Source organism: Nannobrachium achirus (assembly GCF_963921795.1).
Source record: "Nannobrachium achirus genome assembly, chromosome: 9".
NCBI lineage: Eukaryota > Metazoa > Chordata > Actinopteri > Myctophiformes > Myctophidae > Nannobrachium > Nannobrachium achirus.
Genome location: NC_137818.1, coordinates 24,489,218 through 24,504,601, shown reverse-complemented (window position 1 = coordinate 24,504,601; position 15,384 = coordinate 24,489,218). Strand labels below are relative to the sequence as shown.

The 15,384-nt window shown below is 42.5% G+C and overlaps 1 protein-coding gene across 1 annotated transcript in view; it reads right to left on the bottom strand.

The window, feature by feature from the left end:
- Window positions 1-15,384, bottom strand: part of sema3bl (sema domain, immunoglobulin domain (Ig), short basic domain, secreted, (semaphorin) 3bl) — a gene marked incomplete at both ends in the record, with an annotated part of 95,516 nt that overhangs the window by 14,833 nt on the left and 65,299 nt on the right. The window contains 5 exons of the mRNA XM_080732636.1: window positions 6,953-7,097; window positions 7,472-7,541; window positions 8,059-8,173; window positions 10,901-11,043; window positions 13,091-13,207. Coding sequence (XP_080588762.1) covers window positions 6,953-7,097; window positions 7,472-7,541; window positions 8,059-8,173; window positions 10,901-11,043; window positions 13,091-13,207 — 590 coding nt within the window. The remainder of the gene's footprint in view (window positions 1-6,952; window positions 7,098-7,471; window positions 7,542-8,058; window positions 8,174-10,900; window positions 11,044-13,090; window positions 13,208-15,384) is intronic.

Sequence of the window (15,384 nt, the reverse complement as noted above, 5' to 3'; positions counted from 1 at the left end):
TGACAATGAGTGAGAGGGAGAGGAGGGATCCAGTGCTGGCACAAACTTTTCCCCCTCCATCATCCTGGAATGTGTCTAATGTAAAATTACAGCATCCACTTCCAGTAGAACCTCTCATATCCTCTATACTTCAAATAAACTAGAACTGAGTTGAATAGCTCTGTCCTTGATAGGATCTTTTTCCCTCTACACCAAATCCTTTCGCCAAAGATCGCGCGTGTGTGTGCACGCTGTGAAAACGTGTGTTTCCACACATATGTGCATGAAATACAGTATGTCGGCTCTGAGCAGCAGTTGCAACTCACAAAGGAAATTGAGCCATTACAACAGGCAGGCCCCAGAGATCAGGGAGGGGTGTTGGACACAGGAACGACAGCCAAACGCTGCAGGATTAGTCTGCTGGCTTCCAAATCAACCTGACCGACTCTGCTTTAACTCAACCACACTTGGCAGAGGGAAAAAAAGGCGTCTTGAAAAGCGGCAGTGGTTTCCTGGCTCATAATCAAATATAAAACAAGTGATTTTCATGCCAGCTTTTGGAGTTAAACTTTAAGAGCTCTAATAAAATGATTGTTGTAATGAAAATAATAATTGTATAATAATAACAATAATAATGATTGTTGAAGTTAAAATGAGCTGCTACAGGGAGAAGTTTGTTCTTGTCGTTGAAAATGTGCGGGTTCCCTCGAGTATCATATAATTGTATGGAAACTCAGTCTGCGTGTGTTATTTCCTCTATCTGGAGATTCAAAGTCCATATGACACACACACAAACACACACGCACGCACGCACGCACACACGCACGCGCACGCACGCACACACGCACATGCACGTGCACACGTGCACACACGCACACGCGCGCTCTACTGTTAGAAAAGGCCTGTTTAAAGAACTGTGGTCTCCCTGAGGTTAGAGAAAATGGGCTTGTGACCAGAAGGCAGTTGGCCTGAATCCACGGGCCAGGTAGGAAAATCTGAGAAAAAGTCAAGAAGAAATGTGACCTGCTCTTCCCAAAGCATGTTGCTGAACCATATTTTGACATACACCATGATTTCATGTCAAAAGACATGAAATAACCACCTGGATAAGCATCCAGCCAACATATCCACTAACAAAGGAACGTGCAATAGGAGGCTTGAGGCAAGGGAGTGAAAAAAGAAAAACGTAATTTCTCCATGGGCCGGGACCCAAACTAGTATTTTTTACAATCCACGAAATTAAATAAAACTTTAAAAAAAATCTTTTGAAATGATAAAAAAACATGGTAAAAGAAAGAAGCGATTTAATGGTGACCTGTGTGCGGATCTAATATGTCCAGATTAATCTCATCTTTACCCGTAACCCAAACAAGGGGTGTGTTTCCCAGTGTTTTGGAAACTATATAAATAACTAAATAAATAAATATAATACTAAGTAATAATAATAATAAATATAACACAAGTAATTAATAAATAAGATAAGCAGAGAATCCCTGTCAGACAAGGTAAATAAAGAACACAGTAAGAGGAGCTCTGACACAATTAGGTTAGTAACAATATAAATGGATAAAAGGACCTGAAGGTCTCGAGTTCCATTATTATAGTGTGAGAAAGACAGAAAGTGAGTAGGCCTACCTGTAATCCAATCTATGTTGCCATTGCTGCAGAAAGCAAGGCCCTGAATTGACAACTGAGAAGTCTATAGATAGATAGATAGATGATAACCAGAGTAATATTGGTGTGGGAAGATGATCTCTGATAGAATCAGGTCAGTAACAATACATGTGGGAGATCATAAGGTATCAAGTTTAAATCCTTTATGATGAAAAATACAAAAACTAAAAAAGATCCCTAATCCAATCTCAATGGGATCGTTCAGTAAGGTAGACATTCAAAGCTAAACAATGTAACGGCAGAAGAAAAACATTCATGATAGATTACCACTGAATCCCCTCCATCCCTCTCTTATTCTCCCTGTCTGTCTTTCTCTCTACCTCTCGCTCCTCCTAATGTATTATTCTATTTCCCATCCATCTTCCCAGTCCACCAACCCACTATCCTCAAATGAACTATACAGGTTTGCTAATAGTTGAATTACATACTGTAGATTATACAGGATTGTTGGACTATTAGTGCCTATTTGTATGTGTATATATATCCAGTATATATATATCCAGTATATATATATATATATATATATATATACAGTGTATATATATATATATATATATATATATATATATATATATATATATATATATATATACTACCATTTCACCTTCTATCCTATAATAAAGCTTGAAGTACAATAATTTCACTGCCTATAATGCAGCTGCCAGTTGTACTGTATCTGCACTGTATTTATGTACAGTACAGTATGTGACGATGAACACCTTAAACCTCGAATCTCTCACCTCCTCCTCTGTCCATATTTAAATATTATATTATTATGATCTGATTCTGTGTAAAACTCTGCAGCCCGTCTCCTCACTAAAACCCGATCAAGAGACCACATCACCCCAGTTCTCCATGACCTCCATTGGCTCCCAGTAAAACACAGAATTGATTTCAAAATCCATCACCGCCTACAAGGCCCTCAACAACCAGGCTCCCCGCTATCTCTCTGACCTCGTCAAACCCCATGTTCCCTCCCGCCCCCTCAGGTCTGGCAATGCATTGCCAACCTCCTGAAATTCACCCATAAAACAAAAAAACGCACCTGGAGTGACAGGGCTTGCTCAGTTGCAGCCCCCACATTTTGGAACCCACTCCCAGATCATATTAAAGCCGCCCCCACCCTTGCCGTGTTCAAAGCCTCCCTCAAAACCCACCTAGACTTTGCCTTTCCCACCTAACTCTACTCTCCCTCTATGCTATTTTTTTAACCTATTTTATCTTAGAAAATAGCAAAAATAGACAATCTACAAGCTCAAAACACATTGCGACATTGCGTGCTTGTAGATAATAAAGAAATCTTCACAATATTGCTATTTTAAAAATGTTGAAGAATTCAAAGATTTAATTGATATTATTGTCAAAATATAATAGAAGTAACTAGGTTGGAGAGGCTTATTGTTGGTATCAGCTGGGAACATGGGAGTGTTCTACTTTTCTCCTTTGTACATAGTGTTTTGTATTCTTTTATGACATGTATTGTTGTGTTCATTTTTTATGCTACAGTATGTTGATGAATTGAATACATAGGACTACAATGGAAACTAAAAGTACTGTTCCTACGAAACAGTGTTGGCTCGCTCGTAAAGAAATAATAATTAAAAAAAAAAAAAACTCTTAATCAAATAAATTGTTATTTTTCCTTAATTTCTTATGTTTGCCAACGTGACTATCTACAGCATGCTAACTGTCATGTGAAGCTCAACCGATACTCCAGCTAACACCACTCTCAGATGTCTTTTCCGCCAATTGCACCTCATTGGCTAAGGGCCCTGCCTTTGTACTGTCTGCGGCAGAACTTGGTAAATAAATAATGAAGATAACATAGTGTCCCCAGGACTTTTTTGTGTAATCCTTTTAGCCTTAATTACTTCTGACAAATAAAGCATTCAATCAATCAATCAATCAATCAATCAATATCTATCTATCTCTCTATCTATCCCTGTTACGATACGTTAGCTAGACCTTAGGAGCCGTGCTACTCATGAGCTGAATTGGCAGAGCCCAGGATAGAACCCATGAGTCCATATTATCATCACAATATTTAGGTATTTGATCAAAAATATGTCCATATCACCCAGCCCTTTTCTCTGTCTCTGTCTCTGTCTCTCTCCCTCTCTCCCTCTCTCCCTCTCTTTCTCTCTCTCTCTCTCTCTCTCTCTCTGTAATGAAGGGAAAAGCCAAACGTGGGAGGGAGGATTTGTTTTTCTTTCTGTTCCTGTATTACTTCTGATTCAAATAGAGAAAAATATATATATATCACGCAAAACACCCCAAAGCCAGGACACATATCCAGTTAGGATAACAGCTGAATCCCTCTCAAATGAACTCTAAAGACCCCCAGAGGAAGGCAGAGATGAGCCTGTCAAAACATGGCAGCATACAACAAAGAGACCCTGTTAACCCTGTTGAGTCCTGACACAATTAGGTGAATCTGAAAACAGGTGAGGGTTACTTAAGTATTACAGCATACAGGCTACTTTGTGATGAAAAAGAGACACAAAAACACTTTTAAAGCCAATCTAAATAGCTTCTGGAGAGCTGATAAGGAGAGAAATTGGTTGGAAATCAAAACAGGATCACTTGAGTGATTTGAGCAGAGATAAAGATACAGGTAGGGGATCTCTTCCAAAGGAGCTTTGGTGAAAAAGGTTGAGAAGAGAGATATGAGAAGAGAGATAATGGGGGGATGACAACAGACTAGAAAAGCGTGAGGTATTGTAGGTTAAAAGGGAGACATTTGGGTTCACCGGGTACAGTACAGTGTCTCCTGCCCTCCATTTCTCTCTATTACCACGTCTCCTAGACCACCGGTTCCACCTCTCCTCATCTTCATCCCCTCAACTCTTCATTTCTGTCTCTCATGAAGTGGATACCCATTCATACACTCTCTGTCCATCTTTCATGTATCTCTGTCTGTCTGTCTGTCTGTCTGTCTGTCTGTCTGTCTGTCTGTCTGTCTGTCTGTCTGTCTGTCTGTCTGTCTGTCTGTCTGTCTGTCTGTCTGCTTGCCTGCCTCTCTCTATCTCTCTGACTGTCTCTTTATCTGTCTCACATTGTACAACTATCTGTCTCTTTCCTCTCTGTCTGTCTGTTCTCTCTGCCTTTGTCTGTCTGTCTGTCTGTCTGTCTGTCTGTCTGTCTGTCTGTCTGTCTGTCTGTCTGTCTGTCTGTCTGTCTGTCTGTCTGTCTGTCTGTCTGTCTGTCTGTCTGTCTGTCTGTCTCTCTGTCTGTCAGTCTGTCTGTCATGGGTCATTCCAGTCCAGTGGTTCATCAGAGAGCCAGGAAAGGGAAACCACAGAGGTGTCTGCTCTCTGCTCACTTTATTCACAATGTCTTCTGTCTTCCTACAGGCTCTCATTTAGCCTGGTAATCAAGGGGAATTACATGCTGTGTGTGTGTGTGTGTGTGTGTGTGTGTGTGTGTGTGTGTGTGTGTGTGTGTGTGTGTGTGTGTGTGTGTGTGTGTGTGTGTGTGTGTGTGTGTGTGCGCGTGTGTGCGCGTGTGTGTGTGTGTGTGTAACAGAGCATGGCAGAGGTCTGCTGAGAGGAGAGATATAAAACAGGTAACGTTCTGTACTGTATACAGTGACCACAGCTGGACCAACACAGTTCACTTTACTGATATGGACACTCTATACACCTTCCTCCTTTGTGTGTGTGTGTGTGTGTGTGTGTGTGTGTGTGTGTGTGTGTGTGTGTGTGTGTGTGTGTGTGTGTGTGTGTGTGTGTGTGTGTGTGTGTGTGTGTTTGTGTGTGTTAGTATGTACCAGTAGTCAGCAGTCTCAGTGGTTCAGTAGTGGGGGTCGTGGTGTATTTGGTTTGGCAGGGCTACGCATCGAGCACCCTGGACATTTCCCTGTTTTTTCCTCTCTCTCTCTCTCTCTTTCTCTCTCTATCGTCATATAAATGTCTAAAACGTAATTGGAAAAATGTACTGATGTAGTCAGTGCACAAGTTCCATTTTTACCGCATCCTGCTGAAATACTGCCACACATTCTTTCTTTAAACAAAAACAAAACAATCGGAACTTGTTCTCTGTCCAGCTGTCACATGCAGTGGTCTGGTAACTAGCTGCATGACACACGTCACAAGGACGTCACATGGATCGCTCTGGTAAATCACAGATAGGTTATATGACTCATTTTGTGTGGTGCAACAGCTTAGATTTTTGTATTGCGCAAGTCTTTTGCCTCGATTACGATTATGATTTTTCATTTTATTTTTTATAGCCCACATGAGAAGGATAAAAAAGGAATCCTGCACACTGTCTTCACTTGCAGCCAAAAGAAGGTTTATTAGGGACACAACGTTTCAGCCGGCCAGTCCAATTTTAATATAGGATAACTAAACTAGCACTCCCTGTGAATGAAAAGTGCAACACAAATAAAATGCATCAGTGGTCAGACTACATATGGAGCGACCGAGAGACAATGTGCCAGACACTTTCAGACATTCTGTCTGCAGTACTAATGCAACATAGACCTGTGTAGGATGAACATCTGAAAGATGTCTGTTACAGAACTAACTCCTCTATACACAGCAGTCAACATTTGTTGTTTTTAAATGTGCAATACAAATAAGGTCTTGTTTTGATTTAGTATGCCAGATGCACATAAAATCCTGTTTTCACTTTTTTGTAACTGAGAGTGTACAAATGGAACCAATAGGACCCCTGGAACTAAATTAACTCTTAAGATTACAAATCCATCTTGTTCCACAGGTCCAATTTGTTGTACACTCTTCAGGGTTAAAATAACATTTACGGTTTTACTGTGTTACAGAACCAATGTATGGACGGCTTCAATAGCGTATACTGCAGTAATTAAACAATCCATCAATAGTTGCTGTGCTCGAATGCCATGTCATCTGCATTATGAGCACAAATAGCCAAAATAACAGTAAACATGGACATCTCATGGTTGGGAACAAGTCAAAGTCAGGACATAAAAAAGACTGGGTTGTCAGACACAGCCAGGATGATCAAATGTGACACTGATAAGCAGTGCTCCTCTCCAACAGTTGAACTATTTCCTGCTTGAAGCACCCAGGGCGCTCCGCCAAGAAATGCTGGACGCTGGGTTAGAGGAGCGCTCCAGCACGCCTTTACTCTTTACCATAGAAATGCATGGCAGAAAGGCGCCAGCAGCACAGAACGCACATTCTGTGGACGAGGCCCCTTAATGTGCGAGAGGAAACTGTTGCTGTGACTATCAGTGGTATCAACACCTCAAAGACGTGGTATAAATGCATTACAATAGTCGACTGTCTACAGTTCTCTTCCGCTGTAGTTCACTCACCACACCGGGTCTTGGGTAGGGCACCCTGCCCTCATAGGCTCCCCACTGGTAGTCAGGACCCTCTTTATGAGCGAAGGGACCGTTGAAAGCTTCTCTGATGTCAGCCATTCGGTACACACACACCGCAAAGCCCTGGAACACATTACTGAAGAGGGATGGGACCGTTTATTGGACTGCTATTGAAAAATCAAACCAATATGGCTTGGAAAAAACAGCACTTGCATGTGGATCAGAAATACGACTAAACCAGGACTTTATTTTATCTCCCCAAAGATATCAGAGTTTTAGATTCACATGATTTTTATCATCTGGGAAACTTTAGATAACATTAGCATTTTAATGAAGAGCATTTATCCATTTTATGAGGCCATTTGAGATATGATGAATAGATGTATTGTCCAGTGATTAAGTGGCGTGACAGATGAGTCTGCCAAAGATACAAAAAGCAGGGGCTAAGTGTGCATGTGTGCATGCGCATGTGTATGCATGTGTGTATGCGTGCTGGCGTGCGTGTCTTACCTGATAGTGCTGAAGATAGCGTACACATCAGGGTTTCTCTCATCTTTAGTCCTCAACAGGAATATATCCTCTGTTTTACAAATCAACAAAATACCAGTCAGTGTGTTGTTTTTGTGGTGTATGTGTGTGTGTGTGTGTGTGTGTGTGTGTGTGTGTGTGTGTGTGTGTGTGTGTGTGTGTGTGTGTGTTTGCATGTTTTCTTGCGTTGCTACTTTACAATAATTTTCAGACATATACAGTCACTGTGTTTGTGTATGAGTGTGTGCTGCTACTCTAATTGTGTGATTTGTGTGTGTGTGTGTGTGTGTGTGTGTGTGTGTGTGTGTGTGTGTGTGTGTGTGTGTGTGTGTGTGTGTGTGTGTGTGTGTGTGTGGGTCGCTATTTAAACTTCTTTAATTAACTAGGAAAACATTCCATTGAGAATCAAAAAATAATAATCTATTGAGCCCAGTGTATATGTGTGTGTTTGTGTATATGTGTGTGTTTGTGTGTGTGTGTGTGTGTGTGTGTGTGTGTGTGTGTGTGTGTGTGTGTGTGTGTGTGTGTGTGTGTGTGTGTGTGTGTGTACGTGCGTGCAAGCTTGTTACCCAGTTGGTTGAAGTGTGTGTCGATGCCATGAGGTCCTGGTACAGAACAGACCAGTCTGGCTTTGATGAAGGTACTCCATTTATTCACCAGGACTCTCTGTCCTCCTACATCATTCTGGTGAAGAGAACGCACACATACCGGTACAGTACGCGCGCGCACGCGCACACACACACACACACACACACACACACACACACACACACACACACACACACACACACACACACACACACACACACACACACACACACACACACACACACACAAACTAGCATTAGCCTACTAGTAAGACACCCTAAGGGCAAGAAGCTCGCCCTTACGCTGAGACCACATGAGACTGACACACTATATATATATTATCTACCATATATGGGCGTTCCCAGATATGGGCTTAATATTGATGACATCAGGGATCTCCATATATGGGCATAAAGGGGAACGGCCACATGAGACTGACACAATATGTCCATATATGGGCATTCCCATATACGGGCTTTATATTGATGACATCAGGGATCTCCATGTATGGGCATAAAAGGGACAAGGACGGCCATATATGGAGCCTACCATGGGCTTAATATTAATAACATCATGGATCTGGAGTCAATGAGGTCATATGTAGAGAACTTATATGGAGTGTGAGATGAGGCGTGACTGACTGACTGACTGACTGACTGACTGACTGACTGACTGACGCACGGGAGCTGCAGGTTTTCATAGTAAATGCCTACGGTCGCAATTATTGTTACTTTCTTAACCACTCAAGATCTATGCACTTTGTCATACGACACAGTAAAATCTACTACCTCCCACAACGCAGCGCAATGCGACGTGTTTTGAGCTTGTACATAGTTGCTGATTATGACATGCCCGAGAATCTGGTGGTTTTCAGGCACTCATTTTTTTCTTTTTCTTTTTTTTTTTTTTTGGTGCAAGGGACAGAGTTGCACTGCTCGTCAATATCACATTTTAGGCCAGAAAGGCAGTCTGCAGTGTTACTTACTTCCTGTTTTGATCATGGGTGGCAACAACATGGTTGTGAGACGCTCATCCTAGCAATATGGAGTACCTTAAGCACTGCCTCGCAAGTGCTCTGAGCTCTTTTTGCCTGATGTGGTATGCCTATTAGGAATATTATTAAGTTATATAATTATATAATTTCCCCCTGTATCAATTGAGACAACAGATGTGTTATAAAGTACAGTACATGCCCAGCCTTGTAAACCTGCGCCGGTTTACATTAGGGGCTTCTATACAGGGTGTGTGTGTGTGTGTGTGTGTGTGTGTGTGTGTGTGTGTGTGTGTGTGTGTGTGTGTGTGTGTGTGTGTGTGTGTGTGTGTGTGTGTGTGTGTGTGTGTGTGTGTGTGTGTGTGTGTGTGCGTGCGTGCGTGCGCGCTGTGCGTGTGTGTGTGTGTGTTGGAGAGTCAGAGTACAGAGGTTATGGTAATGCTAACAGTCTTTTTCTGCTCAAAGGATTACAGTGCAGAGGACAACTACACAGGGACTCATAATGGAGAGGAGGGATGTAATGAGGATCAGTGGTGATAATTGCTTTCTTGGCGAGAGGTTCTGCAGAGGAAGCTCTGATGACTGTGTTTGAATAGGCCTGAGGGAGACATGGAACACGGAGCAGGAGTGACTATACACAATAAGCCAATAATGAAGAGAGGGAGACATAACAGTGTGACAGAAAGACAGAGAGAGTTAAGGAGAGGCCAGAAGGAAAGAAGGGATTGTGAGAAAGAGAAAAGGGACCACAAAAGGACAGAGGGATATAAATAAAAGAGAGTAAGACAGAGAGTGAGAAATGAAGGAAAGGGGGAGGACAGTCAGTGTGACATGTGCTGGCTGCACTGTCTCACACTGTATTGACTTCTGGCAACAGAAGCCAATCGGGAACACCTGCAGCTGTGTGCGTGTGTGCGTGCGCGTGTGTTTGAAACAACGCATGTGTATACTGTAATTAGACATGCTTGTATGTATTTTCAGTGCGGTTACAAAAGTAAAATCGTTGCGTGAAAGAATGCGGGACAGAGAGTGTGACGTGATGTGTGTGAGATCACAGAGTGCATGGGAATTACAGTACAGCCATCTGACAGCTGTGTGTGTGTGTGTGTGTGTGTGTGTGTGTGTGTGTGTGTGTGTGTGTGTGTGTGTGTGTGTGTGTGTGTGTGTGTGTGTGTGTGTGTGTGTGTGTGTGTGTGTGTGTGTGTGTGCGTGCGTGCGTGCGTGCGTGCGTGCGTGCGTGCGTGCGTGCGTGCGTGTGTGTGTGTGTGTGTCTGGGGGAGTTAACATACATAATATAATAGACGAATATTGGCATGCCTTCACAGACCCTTGTGGTTAAGTCTCCGTTGTCCCTGCCTTGCGTTGCAAAAAGCCATGCGTAGCAAAAGCCATTACCTCCTCTGTGTTAGCACGGTGATGCTATAGCTAATTCTACATGACCGTGACCAAAGACTGGTACAGTATCTGACTCATCTGTGATTTCATCTCAAGACACAACATTTATACTTCGTAGCTCTGCAGTCATCTATAAGAGGGTCGGCCTCAGAGGGGGACCGCAAGGGAGAGCTGATGTGGTGGCCGTCCTCCAGCGATTGTGTGTGCCTAACTGTGCGTGTGTGCCTAACTGTGTGTGTGTGCGTGCGTGCGTATGTGTGTGTGTGTAATATGGTACTAGCCTAGGCAGACAGACAATCATTTGTATGCCTGATTGCTTGGGGGGTTAGCTTCTTTGGAGCCTACTGCCCTTGGTCTTGTACTTTTTTCCATTTTAATTTAGTCATGACCTTGCCATAATGTGACAGTGCTGGGCGTGTCATGAATTGGTGACTCACCGCACACACTCGTCCTATGCGGGTGTGTATGGCCCCCTCCCTGTCCCCTGCCTCGGACGCCTTCTCCGTGAAGAAGAAGTAAACCTTATCGTCGTCCCTGTCATCGTTGTCTGGGATGAGGTGGGCCGCTATGAACCTGGGGTCTGGAGGGGAAGGAGGGAAGAAAGCAAAGTTCAAGAGAATTCATAGGGAGATTCATACAGAAAAAAAGTAAAAGCAAAAAGTTTGATATGGAATGGGACAAATACTGGTTACACTTTTCCGGTATTACAGAATATATGGACTCTTATTTAAATGATGTTGTAGTAAGTTATATCGTAACAGCCAAGTAAAAGTTTCTATGAAAACCTCCACCGGCTGTCTGTCTGTCTGTCCGTCACGTCACGTTACACTTTTGGCCCTACTCTTATCTCCGGCACCGTTGCCCCTATCCATGCCAAACTTTGCACACACACTCCTTGGCTGGCAAACCACAACCTCCAGCTCTGATTTCTCACATGGCCCTCTTCTAGCGCCACCATGAGGTAGGGCATTCACGAATAGTGATTTTTAGAATTCGAATTATTCGACCTCAAAGTATTCGAATATTCGGAATTCGACGGGTGAAATATCATATTTTTGTAATCTAATAAATCATTAAAACGCTCCTTTGCAAGCCTTAAAAACAACCAGCAATTTACGGGTTAACCTTTGTAGGCGGGACAAAATGCGTGGTTCGTGAAATAACAGCCATCGATTGGCTGTGAGAGGTTTTCACTGGTGGATGCGGACCTCAAGCAGCAGAGAGAGAACAGACCTACAATGCACAATGCGTCGCGGATAGACGCGTTGTGAGCTTGTAGGTCTGCTATTTTTTCTTACGACTGAACATAGCATAAACATGCTGATGAAACTTGTGATGAAAAACGAGTTCATTTTACTAGGAAAACTCTGAAAATAACTGTACAAGCCTATCCTATCTATGTTCAACAACAACCACATTTATAGCCTACTGTCCATCCTTTGTTCGTTACAAGCAGTGTTGTATTGTGAATTGTTTAACCTCGGGATTCAGGCATTATAGTGATTGTTTGATGGGATGCACGCTATGTTAATGACTTCACACGCATGTCGTTAACACGCTACTTAGCAGGCCATTAATATGTAGCGAGATTCATTCCAATGTTAATGAAGGCTGGTGTGACTCGAGTCTCGACAAGTACAACAGCCTTATGATGGGTTATGATTGCATGCTATAGTATAGAAGTATACAGTACGTAACACAAGCTTTACAAGATCATCAATTCCACTCCAATCCGTGTCGCGAAACTCTCGACCCGTTATCATAAATAAAACGCCGGACGCTTGTACCTTTATGGTTTAAAGAGGAGATACATTTGAATATGAAGCATGACATCAACGCGGTTGCGGTGAAGCGCGGTCCGAAAGAGCTACTGTAAAGAGAAGGGTGTCCTCTAAACTGGATATACTCGGCAAGAGGAACGAAACTCCGCAGCAATAAAGTAAAGTAGCCTAAAGTATTACACACTTTTGTCAGCAACGAGCATTGAGCTTGCTTGTTCTAGAGCGCCCCTCCCCTCCTACACTGAGTGACTGTGTCATCTATAGTGACGGGCCAGCCGTGTATGTCGGCAGTCGGCACATCAATCACATAGGCTAGCCACTACAGTGTGGTTGGATTTGACAACAATCAAACATGAATGGATTAGGAGAAATACTAACACCAGAGCTCACAGCTGCATGTCTGCTGTAGAAATATTGTCACGGCTAAAAAAAAAGAAAAAAAAAGAAAACGAAAATAATATTAAAATTAATTTCGGCGAATTTTCGAATAGTGATTACAGTAATCGAATAGTGTTTTGATATTCGAATATTCGAATATTCGGTGAATGCCCTACCATGAGGCCGATTTTTGCAAACACTGTTTTTGGACACTGCTCCTACACAATTTGCCCTAAAATCACGCAAAGCGGTACACAGTATCTCTAAAGTCATGTCATCAACATGGATCTGTCCCATTTCTTATATTCCCTCCTGATTGGCTACGATTGCCTTTTGAAGTTTTGATAGAGCACACTGCAAATAACTCTGAAAGTGAATGAATGTAACCAAATGGACTCTTACGGGTCCATTTTGTTTCCATTTGTTTGCTCTCTGAGTGACACTCAGGAATCTTTTTCTTTTCCATACCATGCAACAGTTTTTGGTCTGTCTCTGTCCTCATGGTGGAACGTCCTCCCATACTCCTGAAGATCACAGAGTCTCTGCCCAGGAAGTCTGCTGTCAGCCCTGCATACAACTCACCACCTTGTAGGGAAACAGAGGGAGAGGGGAGAGGAAGGGATGGTAGGAGGGAGAGAGGAGAAAATAGAGGCAGAGACAGGGAGACATACACACATTGTGACAGAAGGAAACAGAGAGAGAACAATAAGGGACAGACACACACACACAGACAGTGAAACAAAGAGAGACAGAGTGAAGGACATAGGCAGACAGAGAAACAAAGATTGACAATGAGGGACAGACACACAGGTAGACAGAGGGACAAAGAGAGACAACAAAGAGAGAGTGAATGAGAGATCCAGACAGAGACACATACACTGAGAAAGGACAATCCGTTATAAAGCAGGTCAGACAAATCCCCAGCTGAAACACGACTCTCACATCCTCCAGTGAGACCGGCATTCAGCAACGCTCTCTCCCTCCACGTTCACCTCTGATCACTCTCATCTCCAGAGGTGGTAGTAGCCTAATGGTTAAATCAGTGAGCGTGAGATTGGAAAATCGCCAGTTCAAATCCCCATACAGTCTGGGAAACTCTGTGTGGAACTTGTTCTTGTAGTATACGTTTCCTCCTGAGAGGGGGATTTTCTAGAACAAACTGAATAGACTTGTGGTGAGATATAATCTGAGCAATCTTTCACTTGCATAAGTATTATTGGCATCATTAGAACAAATGGCCTTTTGACCATATTTGTTTGGGAATAAGGTAAAGTGTTAACAGGTTTTCAATGACACAAGCGTCATTCAATCATTAATAACAACATAGACCACAAACACAAATACATGTGATTTCACTGTAGGGGTGCAATAGTTATTTGAACTTAACCATAGATTTTTTATAAAATAATCTATTTGCAAAAATACAAATTAATTGTATGTCTACAAGCTCCAAAAATGTGTTGCATCGTGATGCGTTGTGAGCTTAATCAGAAGAATAGAATTACCGGTAGATGATTATTCTTTAACAATTTGTGTCGTTTTGGGGCGTTGATATACATAAAATACCAAAAAAGCTACTTAATTAATCAAAAAAGTAACTAAAGTAAGAAGATCAGCAGTTGCAACCCTATTTCTGAGACAGCAGCGTTGTTAACCTTATTAAGAACATACAGTCCATTGGATTTAGAATAAAACCACACACCAGCTAGTATGTCTACAACCTGAACCTACAGTATATTTAGGTTCATTTCTTTCAGTGACCTTTTGAAAGTTTGTCAAAAGGAACGATAGATGGACATCAATAGTCTATTTCTGTTTCTATGTAGCCTTTCCATGGCCAGACATCATACTTCACATAACAAAAACACTTGGATAGAAGTCCAACTACTGACAGATTGTCTGTTTGGCTAAACTCTGGAGAGCAAGACTCTATCGTTCTTCTTATCATTTGTGCCATTTGGCAAGAGTACAGGTACTGGATATGCACTCATGCACACGCGTACATGTACTGTATGCACACACACACACACATGTACACACACATGTACACACACACACACACACACACACACACACACACACACACACACACACACACACACACACACACACACACACACACATACAGGAGCACAGATGTGCATACAGATGCACACGTGTACTGTACAGTATCAGAATATACACACATACACCCATACAAGAACGCATGGACATAAATACATACATCGCCACATACACACACACGTGCACACCTGTGTGCACACACATACAGTACATCAGACGCTAATAAGTGCTGACAGTGCATGTGTACTTATGCTCGGTCAGTGTCAGTGTGTGTTCAGTGTGAGGGATGCTGTAATTAAAGAGAAGGCAGAGATAAGAGGAACATATCAGAGGATCAGTGGCTGATGAATGAGACTTTCACCATCTTCTATTGGTTCTTCATCTTGCTGTCCCAAACTCCTAGTGGGTTCATTTGTTTCCTGCACCGCTGTGTTCTAATTCTCTCTCTCTCTCTCTCTCTCTCTCTCTCTCTATCTCTCTCTCTCTCTCTCTCTCTCTCTCTCTCTCTCTCTCTCTCTCTCTCACTATCCCTGGATCTTTTTGTACTGTAGCTCAGTGCTACAGTACATGTCTGTCTGTCTGTCTGTCTGTCTGTCTGTCTGTCTGTCTGTCTGTCTGTCTGTCTGTCTGTCTGTCTGTCTGTCTGTGTGTGTACATGTATGCATATCCAAACATCTACACTGCTTGCACTCAAGAAC